The sequence below is a fragment of the Trichosurus vulpecula genome, chromosome 2 (genome assembly GCF_011100635.1).
Source record: "Trichosurus vulpecula isolate mTriVul1 chromosome 2, mTriVul1.pri, whole genome shotgun sequence".
Lineage (NCBI taxonomy): Eukaryota > Metazoa > Chordata > Mammalia > Diprotodontia > Phalangeridae > Trichosurus > Trichosurus vulpecula.
Genome location: NC_050574.1, coordinates 213,603,120 through 213,629,974, shown reverse-complemented (window position 1 = coordinate 213,629,974; position 26,855 = coordinate 213,603,120). Strand labels below are relative to the sequence as shown.

At 38.2% G+C, this 26,855-nt stretch overlaps 1 protein-coding gene across 1 annotated transcript in view; it reads left to right on the top strand.

The window, feature by feature from the left end:
* DPP4 (dipeptidyl peptidase 4) overlaps positions 1–25,951 on the top strand; it is a 109,871-nt gene extending 83,920 nt beyond the window's left edge. The window contains exons 21-27 of the mRNA XM_036746045.1: positions 2,754–2,948; positions 5,557–5,611; positions 7,153–7,252; positions 11,932–11,996; positions 23,566–23,638; positions 23,917–23,990; positions 25,728–25,951. Of these exons, the coding sequence (XP_036601940.1) occupies positions 2,754–2,948; positions 5,557–5,611; positions 7,153–7,252; positions 11,932–11,996; positions 23,566–23,638; positions 23,917–23,990; positions 25,728–25,829 (664 nt within the window). The 3' untranslated portion in view covers positions 25,830–25,951. The remainder of the gene's footprint in view (positions 1–2,753; positions 2,949–5,556; positions 5,612–7,152; positions 7,253–11,931; positions 11,997–23,565; positions 23,639–23,916; positions 23,991–25,727) is intronic.
* The last annotated feature ends 904 nt before the right edge of the window (positions 25,952–26,855 follow it).

The window sequence follows — 26,855 nt, the reverse complement described above, 5'->3', positions numbered from 1 at the left end:
CTGTCCATATCATTTGACTATTTATTAGCCGGTTAATGGTTCTAACCATATATAACTTTGAATCAGTTCCTTAGGTATCTTAGAAATGAAACTTTTATCAGAAAAACTTGCTGCAAAGATTTTTTCCCCCCAGATGAGTTTCCCTTCTAATTTTAGCTGTGTCGGATTTGTTCGTGTAAAAATAAGGCACTATATTCTGCATGTAGCTTTTTCTGATCCCCCAAGTGTTAGCGTCCTCCTCCCAAACTACCTTGTATTTAGCTATTTCATATACATTTTTATTTGCTTTACATCTATGCTGCATATATTTATATATATGCACCTGTTGACTCTCACAATAGATTGTAAGCACTTTGTACATAGGGATTACTTCTTCTCTCTACCTGAATCTTGAGCGTCCAGCACAGTGTCTGATGCACAGTAGTTTAATTAACACTTGTTGGTTGATTGATTGTTCCCAAGATAGAAAATGACAGAATGGAGATTTTAATTCAGGTACCATATCTGAAAGATCAGCACTCTTCCCTGCACTCCACCCATCCCTAAATGATATTCAAGAAGCCTAAAGCTGATTTTTCACTATAATTATTGTGATTCTTTTAGAATTTAGACATATGGGTCAATTCTGACTCTTACAGTTGCACTGTTGCACTGGTGGTAAGCTCCCATGGTGAGCTCTGAGCCCCGAAGAATGGGGGCTTTTCACTCAAGTTACTTAGTCTCAGAAATGAATTGGTCAGCATCTTTTCATCAATATTTCAAGGATCATGTCTTTGGTACAGGCATACCATCCACCAACTCAAATCATAGCACTTTGTGCCATGTCTAGAGCTTAGCACAATATGTGGCACATGGTTGTGCTTAATAAATATTTATTGATTGATTAATTATCATATTGTCTTCCCAAGTTCCCATGGCCAAAAATGTTACTACCTGAAAGATATCCTTCTGCTATGAATCTAATCTGAAGTTAGCTGGGCTAGTTTCTGAATGATGGACAGCCCATCCTCAGGCTCATACTTCAAAACTTTTATCCCCATCCGTGCCACTGTTACTAGGATAAGACTTTGTTGTTGTTTAGTCATTCAACATATTTCACTCTTCATGACCCCATTTGGGGCTTTCTTGGCAAATATAGTGGAGTGGTTTGCCATCTTCTTCTTCAGCTCATTTTACAGATGAGGAAATGGAGCCAAGCAGGGTTAAGTGACTTGCCCAGGGTCACACAACTAGAATGTGTCTGAGGTCACATTTGCACTCAGGTCTTCCTGACTCCAGGCCCTGTGCTCCAACCATTGTGCCACCTAGCTACCAGGACAAGACTTTTAGCAAAGGATATTTACAAATTATCCCAGAAAAAAACCTTCAGTCTGAAGTGCAGGCTAAGCTCTACTGTGTACCTGTGATTCATATGCTTTCTTAGCACACAAATGACAGTTGTAGGAAAAATAATTTGACACTGACTGATTCTGAAAAATGTTATTGACCAAATCACAGAAAAGGAGTTGTCCAATATTTAGGGCAAGCTGTTTAAAATTTCTTTTTACTTTTTTTATTAGTGGTTTTCTTTTAGTTTTCCAGAAGTTGTTGATTCCAAATGAAGAGTTGTCTTATTCCATCTTTCATATTTTTGTTTCAAGTATGAAAGAGAGAATAAGAGAAAGTCATCAATGACAGCATGGTATGGTAGTGGCCACTAGATTGCTGGCCTTGGAGCTGGGAACATGCCACTGTAGGCAAGTCACTTAATCTCACAGAGTTTCAGTTTCTTCCTGGAAAGTTTTGGATAACGATGTCTGTTAATATCTGTTTTATGTATCTCACTTTGCAATCTTTAACTGGCTGTCCAGATGTCAGCTCTTCTTATTAAGAAGGAGTTGGGGACCATGCAGAAGGAATTAGAATGGAGATAGATGGGAAGGCTGGTCCAAGTAGAGGGGCACTGCTAATGTGCCCCTGAATGAATGTGAGGACTGGCTTTTTAAGCAGCAAGATCCATCCTATCTTAATGAACAGGAAGGGGGGGCATTAAGGAGACATTGATTGGGGAGGAGAATTCTGACAGTTTATATGTAGGCTAGATGAGAATAGGAAAGGATATATAGGGATATAGGGAAATTGAGTAGTAGTAAATAAACTCAATTCCAGTATCCCCATTTTTCTCACCAATTTTATCATTGCCTTCTGTTGATTTTCTAAAGAATCTCATTATTCTTCAGCATCCCTCTTGAACATAGCTCTCCACTCATATCCAGAGGGAGTGCAGCATAGTAGAGAGAATGTTGGATTTGGAGACAGGAATACCTAAGGCCAAGTTTCATCTCTGACATATTTTGGCCATGTGACCTTGGGCAAGTCAATCACTTAACCACTTGGTGCTCAGTGCAACTCTTTAAGACTAAAAATGCCTAGGAAATGCTGAACTACATTGGTGAAGGTAGTATCTTTATCTAGAATTTCCATAGCCATTGGTTAAGTCTTTTTAATATGAAATGTTGGCTTATGGAATTTGTGTTTGCCAGCAATGGAATCATTCAGAAGTAAAACTGATAAACATCTTTGCACTAAAGATGTAGCTATTATGGTCAGTTTGCCAAGATACCTTGGGTCCAACTCGGACTTCTTAGTGATACATAGGGATTCAGTAAAATGGTGAAGAAAGCCCAAATTTTTTTTTCCACAGGGAAGAGAACATCAGGAATACCTAAATGGATGCACAGTTGCAGAGGCTAATATTTTGTACTCTTTCACAGATACGCAGGACCCTGTAGTCAAAAAGTTGACACTGTCTTCAGACTCAACTGGTCTACTTACCTGGCCAGCACGGAGAAGATAATAGTGGCCAGTTTTGATGGCAGAGGAAGTGGCTATCAGGGAGATACTATCATGCATGCAATTAATCGAAGATTGGGAACATTAGAAGTTGAAGATCAAATTGAGGCAGCCAGGTGAGTATATTTGGAGCATTTAAGAGGTCATGTTATTTTTAGAAAATCCATACATGTAGGTATAAAGCATAAAGAATTTGAAATATCCATAGTATAAATATGTAACCCTTCATCATTGACACATGTCATTGCTGTAATAGAATGTCCAAATAAACATGTTTTTAAAAATAACATACACCTATCTATCACCTTCCAAAAACGTGTAAATTTCCTCTCCGTATATACTACATGAGCTTAGAATCCAAACAAGACAATTCTGAGGGCATAATAATTCCCTCAATTTATTTATTTTATTCCAGTGACTTTGAGTTTATAACAACCCTGTGAGAAAGGCAATACAAGTATTATTGTCTCCATTTTACATATAGGGAAACTGAGGCTCAGAAGAACATTATTTGGACAACATAACATGGCTAGTAAGTAGCAAAGCCAGAACTTTAGCTTAGATATTTCAGTTCCTAACCCAAGGCCCCCTACATATTTTGGTTATTAGGATTAATAAAAAGGTAGATGTGGGAACTAGAAGTTAATCTATTCACTTTACTCAGTAGTGGTCAGCTCAGTACACTAGAATTGTAAGCATGTTCCTGGGGATAATGGCTGGCCCTTTCCCTTCCTCACTCAGCTTCTCCTCAGGGGAAAGATCAGTGGTAATGATCCCTCGGGGTATGCTAGGCCTTCTTCACACTTTTTCAATGCCTTTTGATTAGGAATAACTAAATCTAGGCTGTGCATTTAAAGCTAGATGTTACAAAGATGGCACCAGTTCTAAGAAGATGATTAAAGTGTTGGGAAAGAATACCTAGAGGGAAAGGCAAGAGAAACTGAGTAGCTTAAAGAAAACAGTGCAGCTCAGAACAGGGAGTCTTCCCTTTGACCAGCAAGCAGTCATGAGATAAGATCAAATGAGGGATGGCCAGTTGTTCTGTATGTTACGCAATTTCTTAACAGCACAATTATGTACCATTATTCACTGAGTTCAAAGTGGTTTTTATACAGTACACATAGAAAACAATTTAATAATGGCTTTTGAATTTTCCTTCAAGTCTCAGCTAAAATTCTGCCTTCTATAAGAAGCCTTTCCCAATCTTACTTAATGCTAGTGCCTTCTCCTTGGTGATTTATCTCCAGTTTATTCAGTACATAGTTTGTGCATACTGGTTGTCTTTCCCATTAGACTGGAAACTCCTTGAGGGCAGGGACTGTCTTTTGCCTTTTTTGTATCCCTAGCATTTAGCACAGTGCCTGGTACATAGTAAGCACTTAGTAAGTGTTTATTTGACTGAAAACATTAAGAAAATTTTTATTAAAAAGATAGTAATGAGTTCTTACTATTCATTATGAACTTATCCTGTGTATGGAAATATAGTTAGATACCTTAAATATCTATTATGTATTATGCCATACAGAAAAAAAAATGTGAACAAAAAGCGAATGGTATAAAAACTGCTGATCTCTTAAACTTTGCCAAACTCCATTTACCCAAGCCTTAGAAATATATATTGTAGGAGAATGGAGAAGTGCTTTGTGAAATATAAGTGGTATAAAAACAAAAGATAACAATAAAGATTTATTTTAAAAATATTATCAATTGTAAAAATAAAAACCCCAAAGCTGTCACCAGAATGCATCATTCATTATTTTTTAAAACTTTTATTTCAATTAATGCTTATTTATTTTCTCCCTGCTTCCTTCATGTCTTTCTTATTGGAAAAAAAAAAAGAAAAACACAACCATAATAGTCAAAACAAGCAAAACACATTCCCACATGTTCAAAAGTGTATGTCTTATTCTTTTGGAGTCATTCATTAGTTGTTTTTTTTCCCCCATAAGGCACAGATGTAATCAAGTGATCTTTTTCAAGATAATAGAAGTATCTCAGGATTAAAGAGCAAAATAAAGTCAAAAAGATCATGAGACTCTCCCTCAGAAGGGCTCATCATTATAATGCTCAGATCCATTTTGTCAGGCAAAGAGATTTTGTAAAACATGATGCCCACAATTGCCTTCTTTTGGATGGTGTTGAGCTAATCAACACCTATCACCTGAGGAAACTATTTAAGTTAATGGTGTTTAGGTTCTTAGATAGGGAGCCCAATGATACTTTTTTAAAAAATCCTTTCCACTGACTAGATCCCCAGATGTTCTCTCTGGCCCTTGGATTGCTGCATCGCAGGGGCAGCCACTCTTGAACTCACAAACATCTGGATAGATTTAAATTCAATTATGTAAAGAAAAGTGCATCTGGGCTGCAAATTTTTATATAAAGCTGTGAAAAAAACTGCCAGGATTTGTTTTCTGTGAATCATATACACACACCCGCACACATACAAATTAAGCTAAGAACATTCCATGGAATCCAACAAAAGGTAAAATGTTTGATTTTGGCTTCTTAAAATCGAAGTCTTTTAGGTTAAAAAGAGGAAATTAGTCTTGGGTTATTCTTTGGTTCTCATGACTTTGGATTGACTTTAGATTCACATTTTCTTTCCACCCTCATTTAAAAAAAATCGCAGGTAAATAAAGAGAAATAAAAGTGTTATTTAAAGTTGGGTTACATATCTGGGCATGGTACTGAGCTTATTCCAATGAACTTTTCATGTTTTAGGCAATTTTCAAAAATGGGCTTTGTGGATGAAAAACGAATCGCAATTTGGGGCTGGGTGAGTAATTGTTTGGTTGGTGAATCAATATTTGTGTCATTTGTTACATGCCACTCAGAACAGAAAGTCTTTCCTTTGAAGAGCAGACAATCATAGAAAAAAATCATAGCAGGTGTGATTAGGCTTTCCTCTATATTAGGTAGTTTACTTATAAGATTAATTATTATTACTTAAATGATTAATTAAATTAAAATTAATTAAAATGATACTTAATTATCATTTTAAATTTAAACAGGTCCTGAATAAAAGAAATATTGGGCTGGAGCTTCTATTTTTCATCAGAATCTAGTTGAAATAGCAAAGATGAGTTAACTTCTCTGTTTCTGATGCATTTCCTCAGTTTTAAAAATAGAGGGTTGAACTTAAATCTTTGAGATCCCATCTTTTATTCTATGATTTAGGGTAAAACATATTAATTTCTATTCCACTCAGGAAGACACATGAACCCTTTAAGACGATTAGAAGACTATTTTAATCATCCCATTTGTAGTACAATGATTGGTGTTTTTATTTGAGGAGCTAGGTGGGGCAGTGAAGAGAGTGTTGGACTTTGTGTCAAGAAGACCTGAGTTCAAATGTTGCCTGAGATATTTACTAGCTGGGTGATTTAACATCTCAGCTTTAGTTTCTTCATCTGTCAAATGGAGATAAGAATAGTATCCACCTCATAGTGTTGCTGTGAGGAGCAAATGAGATAATTATATGTAAAGTACTTTTTAAACCTTAAAAAGCTCCATAAATGCTAGCTATTATTATCACTATCTAAACTCGTGTTAGAAAATTGTAAGTTTAGGGGCAGCTAGGTGGCGCAGTGCATAGAGCACTGGCCCTGAAGTCAGGAGGACCTGAGTTCAAATTCGGCCTCAGACACTTGACACACTTACTAGCTGTGTGACCTTGGGCAAGTCACTTACCCTACCTTCCCCTGTGCAAGAAAAAAAAAGAAAGAAAGAAAATTGTAAGTTTAAATTACCTGTTACCTTATAGCATGTATATTCTATGTTGTGTCTGGGGATAGTAGTTCACCTCACCAATGTAAGGAATATTCCAGATTAAATGTCCCTGGGTTCTGAATGTATGTTTTCTCAACTGAGTTGAATACAGTCAAGAAGGGAACAAGGAGTAGGAAGAAGAGGAGAAAGAGTTGAGAAACAGACAGAAAGACATTGACGTGAAGAAAGAGTGATAGACTGACAGAGAGGAGACAGAATATCATTCCTTTTTTAATGGGACTTATTCAGTAAGCAATTATGCTGGATATCTCTTGTGTATTGGCATTACACTTTCATCAGGGTCTGGTTAAGGGCACATTCCAATTTGTTTTGCTTACATCTACCAAGAAATGATACCAGGATTATAAAAAAAAAAAGCCTTGAAATTCTGTGCAATTAAGGGGAACCTAAGGAGTGTTTCCGTGCTTCCTGTCTCTAATGATTCACGGTATAGAAAGATGCAAAAAAAGGTAGCAAACTGAGTTATTTAGGAGATGTCTTTATTCTTTTCACTCCATTATAAAAAATATGTGTATATCCATTCCTTAGTCCTATGGTGGATACGTGTCCTCATTGGTCCTAGGATCAGGCAGTGGCATCTTCAAGTGCGGAATAGCTGTAGCTCCTGTAGCAAGATGGGACTATTATGGTAAGTGTCTTATTTTGTTTATGTGAAATTTTAGGGGCGCTTACACACTGCATCATGTTTCCTATAAATTTGGTATCTTGACATATTCTTTTGATCAGTTTTTAAACTGCCCCAGATGCCATCTCTTTGTAGGCAGATTTTTGTATTTTCTCCAATTTAAGGTTTAAATTTCACACATTAGTGTCCATTGGGAAGTTGGTTTCTCTTCCTTCAGGCCCAGAGCACCTGTAATTAGGGCTTGAACTAGAAGGGGGAAAAAGAGCATCCCAGTGTTTCTCTGGAAGGTTTAAATTTCTGCCCACTACTTATGAGAGGTTGTGTGTGTCACAGAGGATGGCCCAAGTCCCTCCTCCAACGAAACTGGCCATGTGACCCAAGGTAAGCCACTCAGTCTCCCAGTAGTCTGAGCAACTTTTGAAGACTAGATTGCAGACAAAGAGCCAAGTGTTCTTGTAGAAGGAGTTAGTTCCATATGCTAATGAAATCACAGGTCTAGGTCCACTCCCTACTTGTGAGAGGTTGAAAACTTCCATAGGAGAGGTCCTCAGTTCCCTCTCTGAGGACAGAAAGATATTTGGGAAGTAGAGGGTGGGGAAAAAAAAATTACTTTTCCTAGTCCTCATTTGCTGATGCCTCAAGGCTTGGATATAGTATGAGAACAGATTAATTAATTAATGTGAATATGGTAACTAAATATTTCATAGCCTAACCCTACATTTCACAAAAATACAATCAGATTTGAAGTTCATATAATGCAGTGTAGGAAACAGAATCCATTTTTTTTTCTGCTAAGCTGATTTTAGAGAATATTATCAGGTCCCTGGCCACCCCAGATGAACTTATTTTCCAAAGGGCTATTTTCTTTCTATGTGCTAACTTTTCTGTTGGTTTTCTTTGTTTGTTGTTTGTTTGGTTTTTAAGATCACCGTCAGCCTAAAATAAAATGGAAAAGATTGCTTTAGTTACTTCAGCATTAAAATAAGCTTCAATGGCCTTTTTTCTCAAAGCATCACTATTGCCAATCCCTTTTCCCCCATTCCACTTAAACTCCCTCCCAAGAAAAGGGGTGTGTGTGTGTGTGTGTGTGTGTGTGTGTGTGTGTGTGTGTAACAAATAAGTATAGTCATGCAAAATGAATGCACAAAGAGGCCACATTTGAAAATAGTTTTCTCTTTTTTGCACCTTGAATCAGTGTGTTCTGTTTCAGTGGGAATGTACCCCATCCTAGGTCCTCTGGAGCCTCAGTTAGTCATTGCATTGATCAGAGCTTTTAAATCTTTAAGAGTGGTTCTTTACAATAACTTGTCTTGGTTCTGTTCACTTCACTATGCATCACTTCATACTACTCAGGATTCTCTGAAATCACTTTTTACGGCACAGTCATTTTTCCTCATATTTCTTTTTTTAAAAATTTATTTAATATATTTAGTTTTCAGCATTGATTTTCACAAGAGTTTGAATTACAAATTTTCTCCCCATTTCTATCCTCCCCCCCACTCCAAGATGGCGTATATTCTGGTTGCCCTGTTCCCCAGTCAGCCCTCCCTTCTGTCACCCCACTCCCCTCCCATTCCCTTTTCCCTTCCTTTCTTGTAGGGCATCATCATATTTCTATACCACAAGTTGTTTAGCTCTTCCTCAATTGACGGGCATCTCTTAAGGTTCAGTTCTTTGCTTTTTTTCTCTTTTTTTGGCCTTTTAATAAGTGCTTAATTTTTACCCTTCCCCCAAAGGAAACAGGAGGTAAAGTTAAATCAGAATTATTGTTTAGAATTTGTTGAACGGCTTAAGAGACAGTCTTTTAAAGAAATCCACATATACTTTTAAACTATAATAAATCAGCCTTAATGATATTGGAGAAGCAATGCTTGACCTCATTTAAAAAAAAATTTATTAAAATGTATTGAACAACCACAATGACAACTTTTTTAATCTTAAAAAAGAAATTGTGATTTTTTTTTCAGAAGCAAACAAAAAAAAAAAACCTAACAGGAGAACCCCTTCCTTCTTCAGTGGTAACTTCTTGACGCAAGTGTATCCAGGGCAGTCATATTCCAGCTCTTATGCCCAGTGGAAAATGGCTTTCATAGCAGAGAAGGGAAACAGTTGCATGCTGAGCAGAACTTGTCTTCCTTATAAGTCATGAGATGAGATTTCAGTTGGACTTCACATACTTTTCACAGATTTTTTTTTTATCATAAGTACTACTTTAGCCTTTAAACAGGCATTTTAAAACGGCACAGTAACTTTATGGAGCCTCTTAAAAACTCATTCTCTGCTAGAAATATAATGTAAAGAAATAATGATTTGGGATTAAAATTTCAAATAGTATCTTTATTACTTTTTTTTTAAGGAAAATCAATGAATCATGATTTTGCAGAACTACCCCAGAAAAACAATCCAAAAATTCATAAAAATTCATTCTTTCAAGTTAAGAATAACTTCTTCTCAAGCTGCTCTACAATGCTAGTCATCTAAAAAGGATGGTTAGAAAGACATAGAATGTGAATCATGTTTGGATGAAGTCCCCTTAGATGAGACTTCTCGACAATGACGGTGTTAACACAAAGTTGCAAGGAAGTTCATTTTGTCCATGGAGAAGCAGCTTGGAGTAGTGTAGGGTCAGGTGGCCTGAGAGGCAGAAAGACTCTGGGGTGTGGTTAAGCCTGTGACATGTCCTGGCTATGGGACCTTAATCCCATAGTAAGAAGTCACTTACCCTTGTCAGTGTTCCAGGCAACCATCTAAGACTGAATTACAAAGAAAGTGCTGACTTATATGAGTAAAAGGAGTTTCTTCATATCAGCGAAATCACAGGTTCTTGTTCTTTACCTTATCTTAGTCCAGAGAACAGAATGTCACATACACACTAACCACATTTTTTATTATTCTATCATAGTCATTTCCAAGTACTCACTCCTAAGCAAGCAATTATCATATTCAGAAGGGACTCCTGTTTCTTGTTTTGAAAGCATGTTTAGACTTGCCGGCAGGAAAAAAAAATTAAATGTTTTCGAACCCCTAGATGAGAATTTGATATACAACTTCGTTTTCATTAAAATAAACTAATAATTACTTATTAAGTGTTTACTGTGTGCCAGTCACTGTGCTAAGCATTGGGGAATACAAAAAGAGGCAAAATGCAGTCGCTGCCCTCAAGTAGTCTACAATCTAATTGGGGAGGCAGCAAGTAACTGATATATGCAAAGCAACTTATATATAGGATAAATAAGAAATAATCAAAAGAGGAAAGGCGATGGAATTAAGAGGGGTTGAGAAGGCTTCCTGTAAAAGGTAGGATTTTAGTTGAGACTTAAAAGAAGCCAGAGAGGTAGGGAGGTCAATAGTCAGAGCAGAGGAGGGATAGCATTCCAGGCATGGGAGAACACCATAAAATTTTATTGTTATATTATGTTTGCTTATCACCTACGTTCTGCAATGTATCTTTTCCTGATACCACAGAGTCTTCCCTTATAAAAAAGAGGATATGAAAACTGTTCAGCAAAATAACTTATCAAAAAAACCCCCAGATAATTGTCTATACCCATTAAGTCCCCATCTCTACAAAGAAAGGGAGAGGCCGGATGTTGGCCTTCTCAGAGTTTTTTGTGTGTGTGTGTGTGTGTGTGTGTGTGTGTGTGTGTGCCAACCTCCTATAGGTTATCATTTCAGTATGTGTGTGTGTGTGTGTGTGTGTGTGTGTATGTGTATTTTTAAAGGTAATGCATAAGCAGTATGTAAATATATCACCAAAATGGAAGTGTTGGGTGATGAGGATAACTCTTTGCCTTACTTGTTTAACAGTTAAGGCATTTTATGCACTTCCCTACAGGCAGAAGTTAATTCATTCTGTCTTGGGGTACTTAGATCTGTCTCCAAGTTTGAGGGGAAAAAACCAACAATAGTTTATAATCGTGCTTTGTGATGATGGAATTGAACTGGTTTGTGATTATGTAAAGCAAATGGCAAATAATATAGAAAATGACAAATAGAAATAGCTCTACCTAAAATTTTACTCAAGCGTTTTGGTGTATTATGTAGAATTCTAAGATGCTTTTTAAAAAGACAGGAATGAATACTTAAATGACCAACCAGCCACTGAAAATATGCAAGGTTTTCTGATCATAAGAACCATCCTCCCTTTCCCCCTCCACACACACATTCACACAAAATATCCTCAAAGATATTTCCTTAAGTGAGGTATATTATATTGTGATCAATTGAAGTATCTTGAAAGGGTCACAAGAGAGAAATGGGTTATTAGTAAGAATCCATCTTATTGTATTTTACACAGCAAATTCCCATTTTGTGCACATGGATGGATTATCCATTTTATAGATGATCTGGTTTAGCCTAGGACCTACTTATTCTTGTGTGTTCTTGAACACACAAGCTGAGTCCTGTACCCCAAATTGTTGGAATTGAGCTTAGAATAGATTGGAGCCCTATACTGAGGGAATATGACATCATTGGCAGAGTATGTATGCTTTTTTTGTACATGTCTATGTGATTGTATGTTTATGATTGCATTACATGTGCCTATTTTGGGGATTTTTCATTGTTTACTATTTTTCTTTTAATATTATGTGTTAACATGTACGAAAAGGTTTATAAGGTAAATTTATTAAAAGAAAAAAGACCCTTTTGTCTCAAGTGAGCCATTTCTTCTGATCACACAGACTCAGTATACACAGAGCGCTACATGGGACTTCCAACTCCAGAAGATAATCTTGACCATTATAAGGTAAGAAACAACAAATTGCATTGATTTCAGATTCCAATAAAGTATTTGAGAATGTCTCACAGCACATATTTAGAAATTTTTTTCCTTCCCAGAAAAAAAAAACCCAACACTTTATGTAGACACCACACAGGTGGTTAAAAAACACACTTGGGGTTTTCCCAAGTATAGAGTGTACAATTGGAATCTTTATCTTATCCTTAAACCCAACATAGGATACCTCCCATTCTGTTCTATGAGAATTTTCTTTTGTAGGTGTCAGCATTTGAAAGAGCATTTCTCGTTGGAGTCAAATACGTGTCAGGAACCTATATAATTAGGAGCTACTACTATTTAATGTGTTTTTCTCTTTTGATTTTTGAATTTAATAATGATACTTTCCTAGATCTGTGTGAAATTATATAAAGTTATTTTTCAAGCAGTAAATAGGAAATTAGAACAATTAAGGTTGTTTTAAAATAAAGAACATATTTTAATAATGGAAAAGGAGTAACAACGCATAAATATTGATTGGGATACTCATTTGGGGCCTTCAGATGTTTTGAAAACGTAGTAGGTAGACTAGTGTTTTCATTGTATAAATTTTAATTTTGAAAATAACACTGAGTTGAATTTCTTCAGGGGCTAGAAAGTTCTTTAAGCCTTGGGTACTTTGTAGAACCTCCCATGAATCTATCATCCTTATTAAGCTGGATACAAAATAGACTTAGAGGCACTAAATTTTTTACTTGTGGCCAAACATATATTTTGTGGCAGTGAGGCACAGGTGAAAGACTATGATATCCTCGGAGCCAGACAACCTGGCTTCCAATCCAGCCTCTGTCACTTACTAATCTCTGGAGCTCTGGAGGGTCTCAGTTGCCTCATCTGACTGTAAAATGAGGGTGTTACATTAATTGGCCTCCGACGTCTTTCCAGCTCCAAATTCTATGATCCAATGATTACATGTACAGAAAAGCTATACAGCAGTGTTTTCATTTTCTTGCATAATAATTTGACTAGGAGAGACTGAGATGGGCAGTGCCCATGAAAACGTATTAAACAGCCCCTGAACTGAACATGTTGAGCTTAGTGGCATCAAACAGGCTGGCAGCCTGATGGTGGAGAACCAACTGGCAGGTTGTTTCGCAGATGGACTGCAGAGTTCAAAGTATGGTTGGGGCACATCTACCATCAGTAGGTCCATCCTAGTGTAGATACCAATCCATAGCAGCAGGTTGATAATAACTTATTCTAAATGCACATGTGAATACAGATCAAACTATTTGGAAAGTGAGTGCAAACTTTAGTGTCTTAGAGCCACATTCTTCCTTTCATCTTCTGATTAGTAAACTCTGAATCTGCATGACAAAGTAAGTCATCTTTGAATTGATTATATCTGGAAGGAGGCTCAAACCTCCTCTGCGGAGCAAGGAAAAAATATAGCAAGATTAATTTGTTGTTGGTATTTTGCCTTTTCTATATAATAAGAACCTTGTGCATGAACTTCAAAAGATAGGTTGCATTTGTATGATTAATACATGGACCTTGAGCAGTATTTGTTATCTTGTGTAAACATCCTCATTATTGCTGTGACCTTGGGAACCATGTGACCAAAGCACAGGCTAAAAACAAAAGAAAACCATTTGACTTTGTGAGGTAAGAGCCTAATCTTAATTCTGTTTATTTGCATTTGCTTGAGCTGCCAAGGCTTGCTTTGCAATCTTTGCTGTTTGACCAAGACATGGTACTGTGGTCCAGAGGAGTGAATACTGGCTTTGGAGCCAATAGATTTGGGTTCAAATCTTGGCCTTGTTATTTACTACCTAAGTCACCTTGGGCAAGTCACTTGACTTTTCCTTACCTCAGTTTGTTCTTCATCTGAAAAATGGTGGGCTTGGACTTATTGGCCTCTAAGGACCCTTCTCTGTGCCTATAATGTAATAATTCATGAAATGACTGACTTATAAAAGGGCAAACAGTGTATAAAAAATAGCTGTTTCTCCCCTTTTGAAACTAGAATTATTTTTGCTCATGCTCTGTCCTTGCCTAAAAAACTCAGTTTGAAAAACATCCATCTTGGAGGTTACTGTTGTTACTTTTGCAAATAACAAATTACAGTTTAAGTCCAGTAACAGAAAACTATTGAACATGTAAAAATTACACAAATTTCAGATATATGTTTTGGCCACAGAATTACCAGTATCTACAGCAGATATTTAGAATATGGTGGTGTATGAAAAAGGCTCTGACCACATGCTCCTTGGTATGCATGTTTTAACTGCAGCGAGTCCTGAAGGACTAGCTGGCTTTCTTTGGTGTCTGTGTTCTGCATGCTGCCTGATGGGACACTTCCGTCCCCCAGGATTCTGCCGCCTTGGCGGCTAGTTTTCCAATAGTTCTTTTTTTTGTCTCTCTCTTTTTTCACGTCTTTCCTATAGGCTCATTTGGGCAGTGACACTCTTCATCTTTATCCCTTAAACCCCTGTTCCCCACCCCCCGCGTTAGCTGCGTTAGGTAGCAATGTAAATAGGAGTCACTCTCACGCTGCCAATGGTAACATGAGCACACGGGGCGCACAAAGTCATTCTCTCACTTCACTGCGCAGATGGCACCAGAGGACTGTTTAATCCTTTCACGCCAGGAGTCGGGTTTTCTTGGCACAACATCCATTGCTGGCAACGGACACATTAAAACTGCCAGTACCAGGGAGCTAAAGGTTCCCAATGTGTTACTCAGAAGATTTACTTGGGAGGGTGGGAGGGTGGTAGTTAGGTGGGCAGGGGAAAGTAATGCAAATATATTGATTGAATTATTGTTTCCACAGTGGTAAGTAGCTTCCTTTGTGTGTGCAAAAACTGAACCTAGATACCTATTTTTGGTGTACTGCTGGCATCAGAATAAAGCTGCCCTTCTTTGTTTTTGAAAATGAATCTACTTTTGTCTCTGGCAGGGATATATTGGGGGGAGATACTTCTTCCAATGTCCCCAGCTGCCCCTTTGGACCCTTTTTGCTCAGCACACTCCTCTTTTCTCTCTTTTTTTTTTTCCTGTGGCCTTTCCTCTGCCTGAATTCTCTCTTTTCCCTATCTCTTCTTTATCTCTCCTTATTTTCTCTTATGTCTCCTTTTTGGAAATTAAAAAAAAAATAGGGAATTTTTTTGGAGTCTTTCACTGACCTTGTATCTGAGTGGGCCATGGGAAGATGCCTTGAAAACAACACACTTCCCTATTCTTTGGCTGTATCAACTCAATCTGTCAGTCAAATTTTATTGAGCACTCACAGGGTCTGTAGTGTTGGATGGTATAAAGTTGAGCAACCTCTAGTGAATATGCACTTATCCAGAGAATTCTGCATTGTTGCTTTTACTCTGGAGGTTCCCCACATATGATGGATGGCCACTGCATCTAGATGGATATAGCCAAGAAGGGACGAATGTTATATTTAGCTAGACATGATGAGTCGATGAAAAACAGTCTCCATAAGGTCATTCATAATCGAAATCTGGAAGCCTTTGGAGGAAGCCCAAATTACCAGGAAAACTAAATATTTTGAAATAAGAGTTCCACTTAACATTTCAGAATGGGAACTGGAAGGACATTAAACATTCTCCCTATCAGTTATTTAAATGGAACCAAGTTACATATGGTGAGAGGTAAAAATAAGGAAAGGCAAACAGCAGTTCTTTGAGTGGCTTTGATGGTACTAGCATGCTCAGTACCACAGAGCATGAAAGAATCACTATCAGTGGACACCTGGGATTCAGCTTAGTATGTATGCACAGACGTGCTAGTGCTTCTTACCAGGGTGCTGACCACATGTGGCTAATGACTGACATCCGAAAAGATGAGTGGCTCTTACTGGGTAGCTGTGGTGGAGTGACTGTACTCAGGACAGGCATGCAGTATGGACATATGGAAATACCACTTGAAGTGATATGTTATCACTATGGAATCCTGGGCAGCAGCAATGGAATAGAACAGACATACAACACTCGGCAATGGTTTGCTAAGCAAAGCAGTCATTCAGCCAATGAAATAATCATACGAATGTCAGGCCCCCAAAACAGCAAGTGTAGCTTTAAACTAAAGGGGATTCTTTCCTTGGATCCAGTAATGAAAGTTCTAGTGATTGTTCATTGATCTGTTTTCCACAGACCTGTGCACATAAAAAGCAATACCATCTCTGGTGGCTCTCATTGAACACAATATGTTGATGTGACATAGATATTTATCCATTCATTCAAGTATTTACTGAGTGCCTAAGTTGGGGGAGATAAAAACAAGTATGTGGCATGATCTCTGCTTACAAGTTACCTATAGTATTGTTGAAGAGATAAAACATACACTCATAAAACTACTAAAAAGTAAGAGAGTGGATAATAGACTATAAGCTCCATGAGGGCAGTAATGATGTCTTATTGAAACTTCCTATTTCTTCACTGCCTAGAACAGTTTTACAGATTCAGTAGGTGCTTAACAAAAATTGAATGATTAAAGTGCCAACTGAATATTATTGTGTCAAAGTGTGCGTGACAAATAATAAGTGTTATAGCCAGTCGGGAAGAGAAGAGATCATTGGAGTTATCAGAGAAGGCTTCATGGAAAGAGTGGAACCTAAGTTTGGTTTGACAGTATTTGGCTAGATGGAAACAGACAGGAGGTGATTCCAAGTTGTAGGGATAAAGGAAAGATAATGTTAAGTTTAGGGTTGGATAGGTTGGCCCAATGTATGGTAGGATGATTCAAAAAGACTGTCAAGTAGGAAGGACCAGAGAATGGACAAAAAATAAATGGGGCAAGAATCAATCCAGAGAAAGTGTTGTCTTTGGAACCCAGAGAAAACAAGGAACTTAGGTCTTAAAGCCAACTGAAAGGAAGTCTAGGGCTCATCCCGAGAGCCAAGAGAAAAGGGCAGCCTGGAACACAAAGAAGGGACTGATTTAACTTGTAGAGGAGATTTATTTTGCATTTTGCTCAGAATTTGATAGGCTTTTGGCAAGTGTTTGAAACAGTCATAGATTTGGCAATCTTCTGCTAGCAGATTTGAAATGTTCAATCCTTAAGAACTGCTGCATCGTTAGGTTATGCAAAACAGGGTGCAATTTTGTAAATATGCCATCTTGTACTGATTTGACATTTGTTCTATTATCCCAGAATATGCCAAAGGGAGAGAGACCTTCAGATTTAAGCCAAGCCTCAACTTGTTTGTTGAGTGCTGATAAAATGTTGACTGCTGTGTGATCTTTAAAGAAGCCAGTTATGCTCAGCAAGCCCTAAGGTTGAGTCTCCTCTGACTGGTTGTGAAAGGTAATCGTTCAGCCACATCCCATGAAGTGCAGTTGTTTAATATATGTAAACAATCAGGGCAAGGGATGCGCTGGGGTAAATTCAGTTATTCTTAAATATCTTCTGTTGCCTCTATTGTGGCATCAGCTGTGCTTCCAAAAAAGAAAAAAGAAAAGGTTGAGATCAGAGTATCCATTCTCACACTGAACTTTGGATTGCTTCTTCATTAGAAATGTTAGCCCCTTAAGAGGGCAGAGCGAGGAACCTCAAGCTAATAACATGTTAAAGTACAGGGACAGCTCAGTGGGTTCATTGGGAATTATCTCTTATGTATGATGTACTCTAGGTGATAACATTGTTCCGGCTTTTATAACAAGAAGAATGTGTCCAGAGCGGTCCACATGTTGCATTGCCTACAGAGGCCTTAAAAGATACTTCTTTTTACTGCTCCCTCTGCTCTCTTACTTATATTTTAATAAATAAAAAGGTTCATTTGTTGGAAGATAGCTTATGAACCAGCATGATCAAACAAGCAGCCACAGATGGTTCTTCTTAGTGCTTGTATGAAAAGTTCCACATAGTGAGTGCTGTTGAATTGGTATTGCCACTGGACCAGTACTTTCCACTTCTCTTTGCCAGGCTGCTGCTGGCACCAATACTCCCCGGAAGTTTCTATCCTCAGGATTGTGCCAACTGTACTGCCATCCGTATCCTTACCCATTTATTACATCTTTTCATTTATGCACTTACATTTATTGGTGAGAAATGACCTAGACTCTAACTTGAAACATCGACTTCATTTCTGAATGCAGTTTAGTTAGAAAATGAGTTAGAAGTTTTGAGATGTGGAAACAGTTCTGGGTTTGGAGTTTAAGGAGGCTGGGTTCAGATCTCAGCTTTACTACTTTCTACCTTTGTGAACTTGGGCAGGTCATTTGCCTCTGCTTCCTCATCTGTCAAATGAGGGGCTTGGACTAGGTGATTTCTGAGAGCCCTTCTTGCTCAAACTCTGTAATCTCATGACAGGCAAGCATAAATCATACTCTGGTTATTCGTGAGAATAACCAGCTCTTCTTTTGTGAAGCTATATTAAATAAGGGTGATTTTTTTAAAAGTGTTTCTCCAAATCCCTTTCACCTATAAATGTCATTTATCTTTGCACTTTCCTTTTTAGGGCACTCTAACCAGCAATGAGAGTTAAGCTGGATGCCAGTATTCCTAGTCTCATACCGAATGGCTCTGCAGATCTCTATTTGGAGATACAGGCTTGTCATTGCAGAGGCTGGGAAACCCAGATTTGCTTGCACAGATGCATCAGGGCCATGAGGCCAGAGATTTTGTTTTGCTTTGCAGACTTGGAGGGAAGGTCTCTTGCCCCATTCTCACCTGTTTTATTCTAGAGGGTCTCCAGCCCAAGGATGCTCTCTCCCACTGCCCTCATCAGTGAACTGATGGCAGCCTATATTTTCAGAGGAAGTTTTCTCTCATCCTGACATTGAAGGCTTTTGTTTTTCTCTCCTCCTGCTGTATTAGAGTATTTGTCTTTCTTTCTTTGTGGTGTAATATTGTTAATGTAAAACAATTTGCGTCGTGACACTTTTATCACAGTTTTCCTCTTTTTCTCAGTATGTTGCATTTCTCACCATGTCTAGTTCATCACAGCTACAGTGTGTACATCACAACATTTATCTTAGGCTCAGGGTTTTACTTGTTTATAAAAATTGTCTTCTTTCAGCCTGCATTCACTCCATTTAAGAAAAAAAAATGTACATATAACAACCACCAGAAATTGTTTTGTTCCAAACTCCAGTAGTTATCACATTCCATGTTAACTGTCCTGTATATTTCTGAGTCTCCCAACTAGTATGTTTGGAGCTTGCTGGGATATTTTCTGGTTTCGTTGCTCTTGGAGTTTGCAAGAATAGGCTTTGCTTCCTTCAGTTTTTGAGACAAGAGAATAAAATGAAACTATGTTAGGTGACACTCCACATGCTGGAGTGCCTTGCTTGTCTATTGGCCAAGGTAAGGATGGACTGAATTTGTGAGGGGGATACAAGCAGTCTGTTCCCACCAGGAAAAACAGATATGGAACTATTGGAAAGATTTCATTTAGGGGAGGAAGAGCTAGAGACCAAATGCAGAGCTGAGTTTTTAAGGGCATCTTTTTGAGTAGCAGAATGGAGAGATTAGCTGTGCCTCCTGAGAAGGATCTCATTCTAGAGTCCCATAGGTCAACCCCCTTAAAAACATAAGAGTTCTGGATGTAGTGTGGTAGGATAGTATTGCCATCATGTAAGGCCCAGCTGTACTCAACTCCAATTTGTGATTGTGATACTGGCACGGAAAGTCTTTGGGAAAATTGTCTTGTCTCTGTACACAGCTCTTGTCTCCCAGAAGCTTTTTTTCCCTTTTACCAGCAACTTGGTGGGCTTCAGGCAATAGAAAGGAATAAAGAGGTGCCTAATTGTGTTGTTAATTGTTGAGCAAGGTACCTTGATTTTGCCTTAGGCTAAATATTAGGAAAGAAAAACTCACAGTCTCTGAAATTGGATTTTGGGCAGAAGCTTGGAGCAACTAACTTCTAAATGGATTACAGTGAAAGTCTGAAGACCGCAGCCTTTGGGAAATGCTGGACTAGAGGATCCTGTAGACCTATTGACTCATATGTTGTTTTGAAAGGGATCTTAGTTTTGAGCATCTATTTATATTTTATTTATTTATATTTTGAGCATCATTTTATAATTAATAAAACTGAGTCCCAGAGAAGCAAAATGGCTTACTCAAAAGACCTCAAAGATAGTGTTAAGACTATAACCCAGATCTCTTGGCTCCAAGCCCATGCCTCCATAGTTTTTTCTAGTGCCAGTGGGGTGGCAATTACAGGCTGCACTTTGGCAAACCTAGGAATCAGGGTGTGATGGCATCATTTCATGCACGGAATTTATTGCTACATTGATGGGAAGAGGATTCAGTTGAGACCTGCTGAGCACATAAAGATGGCAGTGCTCCATGTCAGCAGTAGTGGACCACTGGTCAACTACTTCCAGAATTAGACCTTAGAGGTTATTTAGACAATATCTCTCTGGGCTCCAGCCTCAACTATAACATGAAGTGACCTCCCATACTTTTATTCATTCATTGCCATTGACCAATTATCAAGGACCAGATTCCTAGGTTAGAGCAGAAGAAAGTGACTACTTTGAAGTACACAATTGAGCCAGGAGTGCTACACTGCCAGTAACCTCTTTGAGCATGTTGGCACAGTAGACATTAAGTACATGGAAACTTGGATTTGCCACCAGAAAGTCTGAGCCACTGATTCTTGCCACTTGTTATCTATGTGATTTGGGGCAAACCATTTCAAAATTCTCTCTAGACTTTTTTTTTCATTTTTAGTTTTTTTCCTTTGTAAAATGAGAGAAGAGCTAAATCAAGGGACTCCCAAGTAGTCTATGGATAGATCTCAGGGGATCCTTAAATGTGAATGAGGAAAAAAAAATCCATCTTTATTTTCTTTAACCTCTAACTGAAATTTAGCATTTCCTTCTATTAGAAATATATTTATCTATATACATATATATCTAAATATATAATATATATGATGCACACACATACACATATACATAGATAAATAAATAGATAGTTGTTCAGTTGCGGTTGTGTCTGACTATTTTGTGACCCCATTTGGGTTTTTTTTTTTTTTTTGGCAAAGATACTAGGGTGTTTTGCCATTTTCTTCTCCAGTTCATTTTATGTATGAGGAATGGAGGCAAGGAGGGTTAAATGACTTGCCCAGGGTCACACAGCTAATAAAGGTCTGAGGCCAAATTTGAATTCAGAAAGGTGAGTCCTCCTGACTCCAGGCCAGGCATTCTATCCACTGTACCACCTAGTTGCATGCATGCATGCATACATACATACATATGTATGTGTATATATGTAAACACATACATATGAAAAGGAATTAATAGGCTTCTTCAGTCTGCCAAAGAGGTCCACAAGACCTTTAAAAAAGGTCCCAGATATTGGATACTCTCCAAGGTCCCTTCTAATTTTTTGAATTCTATGAGCCTATCAACCGCATTGACCAGGGGTGCCTCCATTGCCATTGTACTATTGCTGTTCGTTGAAGTTCTCTAGGAATTCGTATAGATAATTCTGTTTCACACTCTGCCTGTGCCCAGAAGTCTTCTATTATATGTAACTCGAGGTTGAAAACCATGTCTGTATTCAAAGTGGACAAGCCAGATACTAAATTTCAGAGAGATGATGATTTGGCTGACTACTGTAGTTGCTCACACTTGCCGTCAAAGCTTCACAAAAATGAAAAGGATGAATAGTGGTTTTTTTTTTTTGAGTCCTGGGAATTTTTTAAAAAGGGGATCATGAATAAGTGTATTCTAATTTAGATCAGAAGCATTTGTATAGTGAGATGTGGTTTACATTGTAATCATTACTATGTGTGTGACTACAATGTCTGAGATCTTGGGCCAGTCGCTTAACCTCTCCATTCCTCAGACAAATTACTAAGACTGTGAGTTGCAGAGTAGGGACCAGTTTACATGGGTAGAGGAAGTTCCTCACTAAGAGCTCCTTATGCCAGTGATATTGCAGGTTAGGTCCAAAAAAAAAAATGAAATCACTAATTTAATAAGAGATCAACTCTTGGTCACTGGAAAGGACCCCACTTCAAAAAATCTTGGATTTAATGACCACACAGAATTCCAGAATGTTGAAGCTAGAAAGGACTTTAGAGATTGGCTTCTTAACCTGGGATACTTAGACTTCGTGGATAGATTTCAGGGATAGATAAACTTGGATGGGGAAAAAAATATTTATTTTGATTAATTTTTAACTCAAATTTAACATTTCTGTCAATTATTTTAAAATGTTATTCCTAGAAGGGGTCCATAGGTTTCACTGGGCTGCTAAAGGGTTCCATGACATAAAAAAGATTAAGAACCTCTGATATAATCTGATCCTCTCATTTTATCGATGAGGATGCAGAAGTTAATAAAGGATCAGGGACTTGTCAAAGGTCAGGCAGTTGCTTAGTGACAAAGGTGGGGCTAGAATCTAGATCTTGGGACTGAGAATTCAGTGATCTTTCTACAATATTGCTTGATTAAATATCCTTTTCTCAGAGTGCTTGAACTGGTGTTAACTCCAAAGCCCAACCTTCTCATGTTCTGTGGCTCATCAGAGATGCCCCTGATCTAGCAACATGCTGTGGAATTAATTCAGCTTAGATTTTCCAGTGCTACTGATTCCTGTGGTCACTCATTCCCCAGTTTGGCTCATAAATTTTCCTTCCATAGTTTGAGGGTTTGATCAAGACTTTGGGAAGCAAAGTTCTTGTCTCCTCACCCTCTGAATCCACACATAGCAGCACCTGTGAAAAGTCAATGTCAGAGTTGGAATGGCAGAGTTGGAATCTAGACCAAAGGACCCACATCATTCTCTTCCAAAGACCTCTGACCTGTGTCCTCTCCTCTCTTCTAGATTTCCAACTTTGCAGCATAAACAAGAATTCTCTGAACTCAAGTCTCCTCCAATAAACTAGGTCTTTATTTTCATAGTGCTCCTTTGGCAACAAACAACTGCCATAATCTTTTCCCATTACCCAGGAAATCAGGCTGTGCTATCCCACTGTTCGACTCGAGGCCATATCTGGCCTTTTCTGCCCAGTGTCTCATTTTACTTCTCATCCATTGTATTTCTCCAGGTTTTAAACATCTGTTCTTGAAACATGTAATATTTACTTTTCATTCAGTATAGCAATATGGACCAAAGTTCACATGGCATATTGCAGAGTATGTTTAGTTGCAGAAAATGCTATGTACAGGCTCCTTGAAATGTAGCATGTATGGTACCATGTGATGCCCAGTTGCCATGGTGATACACTTTTTGGCTGAACAGCAGCAGAAGCCCATGGAACATACATTGCTAATATGTTCCTATGCCCCGTGCTAACGCACAGCACCCGGCTGAACCTGGAGTGATGATTCAAGTGGCTTTTCCTAAAGCCTCGCCTCTCGGTGACAGGTGCACACTTCCAGAATGTGCAGGGGAGAAGCAGCAGCTTCATCCACTTCAAATCCCATGTTTCCCAGGCGGAGGAGGGCATCCTGTGCATTATGCCTTGCATCTAGACAGCATTTGCTTGAATAGCGGCTTGCTATATTTTGTATCAAAGGGGGCCCCAGCTGAAAACATTTTATTTTGTAAACTGAAGTGAAAAATCAGTTTATGGCAGATCCTTTTTTGAATAATGACATTCTTTTTTTTTTCTCCCCAATTCCAGAATTCAACAGTCATGAGCAGAGCTGAAAATTTTAAACAAGTTGAGTACCTCCTTATTCATGGAACAGCAGATGGTGAGTTTCAGTTAATTAGACTTTTTAGTATCACAGACAGGTTTGCAATTTCACTACTGACAAAACAAATGCATGAGGGGGCAAGACTGTTACATTTACTTCAATAAAACAGTGTTGCTTTCCACAACTCACTTGTCTTCTGCTAACTGTTATTGTTGAGTCCTAGAACTTCAGACAGTCCTTTTATTCTTTGACTTGCTTTCCTCTCTTTTGGTTTCAAAGAACTGGACAAGAAAGAGCACTTGTGATTTGGTGTTTCCTTTATCTCCCCCCTCCAGATAATGTTCATTTTCAGCAGTCAGCCCAGATCGCCAAAGCCCTCGTGGAGGCCGGCGTGGATTTCCAGGCAATGGTACTGTTCTGGCTCTTAGCAGTAGACTGGATGGAGGGAGGCAGCACAGACCTCACTTTTCAGAAGTAGCAGGAATCTTAGAAGCCCTTTGTCCTAGCTCCTTACTGGGGGAAGCCTGGGGGATGGGTAAGAGATGGCACTGTTGCCATTTAACTGAGACAGAGGGCAGAGGTCCTTAAGCCATATATAGAGTGAAAATACCTGAAGTAAATGGTGAAAACAACCGTAAACAAAGCAGAAACAAAAAACTGGAAGAGGGGTTATAAATGGGCCACAAGTCTCCTATCCAGAATGCCAAGTCACTGGGCTTCTGTTTATCTGATTCCTTACTATCTCCCCTGCTTCCCATTGAAATCTAATCACTTATCTGGTAAATGTGTGGCAGCTTCATTCTAAAGTGAGACTAGCAGTAATAACAGAGATCAAAATATGAAAATCCATTTCTGTTCAGTATAGATGACTAGCAGTTATCACAGCAGTAGGATATTAATAATCACCACTTTTCAGTTTTGTGAAATTGCCATGTTATCTTTTGTTGAACAACAACAGGCAATAAGCAATTAGACTTGTTTTGTAAAGTCGGAAACGGCTTGAGCCTTTGTTGCCTATACAGAAAGATGTTTCTGTGTATTAAGTCAAACTCATTTGCTGTACTAGGGCTTTCCAGATTTTAAAAAAAGATATACATAGATCTCTATGTCACTCTATATATTTATTTTAAAATGCAGCTCTCCTGTATGTTTTAGCCAGAAAAGCCTGTCTTTTTCCACCCCATACTAACATATTTGCTTTAGTCGGCACTGCGCTCCAATGTTACACATTCTATACGAGGGGAACAGTCATTTTGATACCAGGCAGAAATCCTCAAGAAGAGCTAGCAGTTCGTTGGGTGGTGGTCTCTGTAGGAGTTGGGGTATGTTTGGTTTTGTTAGAGTTTTTTAAAAACCAAGACATGCTGGTTCAGCCAAATCTTTATTTAAAAGAATCAGTTCCTCCAGATAAATAGGAATGCCCAACAATGAATTGTGCCTTAGTTTAACCGAGTAGTGTTACTTATTAGCAGTTCAATGTAAGGGATTTCTGTTCTGGGTGTAAAGCTGTGTCTACACAATGTCAAACACCCAAATGGAAAGTGAAAAAAAAAATCTGTCAAAACCCCAGATTCCAAATACTCTGAGTAGTTAGTTGACTTCTTGTAGGTAAAACCTCAGGATTTTTTTTCCCTTTTTTCCCCTAGACATTTGGTGGTGTGTATATGTGAAAAAAAAGTAAAATCAAAACGTTAACACTTTTTCTTAACACTGATATTTTTTACCTGACAGTAAAGTAAGAATGATGTTTATAGCAATTCATGAAACTGGAGGGGCAAACTAGGCCCAGTCATTTCCCAGGGGGAGCTGTGCTTTAGAATTGACTTTGACTCAAAAGGGAAAATCAGTTGTCTATTTTATTTCATCTTTACATCCTTCAAATTCTCATAGCGAAATTCACAAGAAGGGCTCTCAGGACCTCTGGGCAATGAGCATCGGATGTTTGTGAACCAGGAATGACATTCCCTAGAAAATGGCTTTGGGGACAGGGTGAGGCCAGATATCCCCTTCCAATCACTCTCAGAGTTGTAAATGATAGAAATCAAAAAGACTAAGACTCCCAGGTTTTATTTTAGTTTTTGATAGGCTAAACTACCTCATTTGTATAATGACTACTAATGATGCCTTTTTCCCCCTTTCTCTTTAGTGGTACACAGATGAAAATCATAGCATTGGGAGCAACTCAGCACACCAACATATATATACTCACATGAGCCACTTCCTAAAACAGTGCTTTTATCTCTCCTAGCACCCAAGTGTCTCACTCTGTATTTCTTTTTTAGCTTATTAAATAGCTATTTTTTTCTCATTACCCAAAACTGCACTGTGTCAGTATAACTATCTTGGGGAAAATAAACTCAAATCAAGAAATGTAAGGGTATTTTTGTTCCTGAATTCCATACATACAACATGAAGTCAACATTTAAGTGGAATTCTTTCTTGCCAACATACTATATTGCATTGCAGCATTTTGGATGTATTCAGTGGGATTTTGTTTAGCATCCAGATCATTTACATGTCATCTGCTAAAACAAAAAAGAAATATGAATTGTTCATGTGCTACGTTTCCACAAGATCATTGGCCTGTTCCCCTGTCCCCAACTGGCCTTGTACAAAGATTGTGAATCTTCATTAAAAGAATGGAAAAAATGAGTCCAGTGCAGTAGGAGAAAGGGGGATTCTGCAAGGGGAACTTTACCTAAAGAAGGTTCAGTCCTAATACATGCTACCTTACATTTACCACTAATTATAGCTGCATACTAGAGACTGGCCTGGTATTTGTTGTTCAGTTTTTCTCAGGAAAGAAATTAGATTTGCAAAGGTTTTTCCTGAGTTAAACCTAGTCATTTCTTGGGTTCTAAACAATCGGAGGAGGGTTTGGAATAATTGCCAATAATGGAGAGCCACCCCTCTGTGATATCTGTGGTTACAGGTGCTATGAAAACAAGCCGATCTGTGGAAAAGGTTCTTCTCCACCACCACTTTTTTTAATGTGTTAAAAAAAAACCAACAAACCACAAACCTACAAGTAATGTTTCATAAATGAAAGGCCTTTCTCAAACATGAGACACAGCTTGGAACTTGGATGGAAGCCCATCAACTTGCCCATTTAAAAGATGAAACCTAATTGTGTTGCAAATCCTAACTTGAAGGAAGTACTTGCATCAATTTGAATTTTTCATCAGTTTCCTTGATGTTCTTAATTAAGGAGCAATTTAACCATCTTCGATTCCCTTTGAGCAATATGAAATAAGTAGAATGTTATGCATCATTG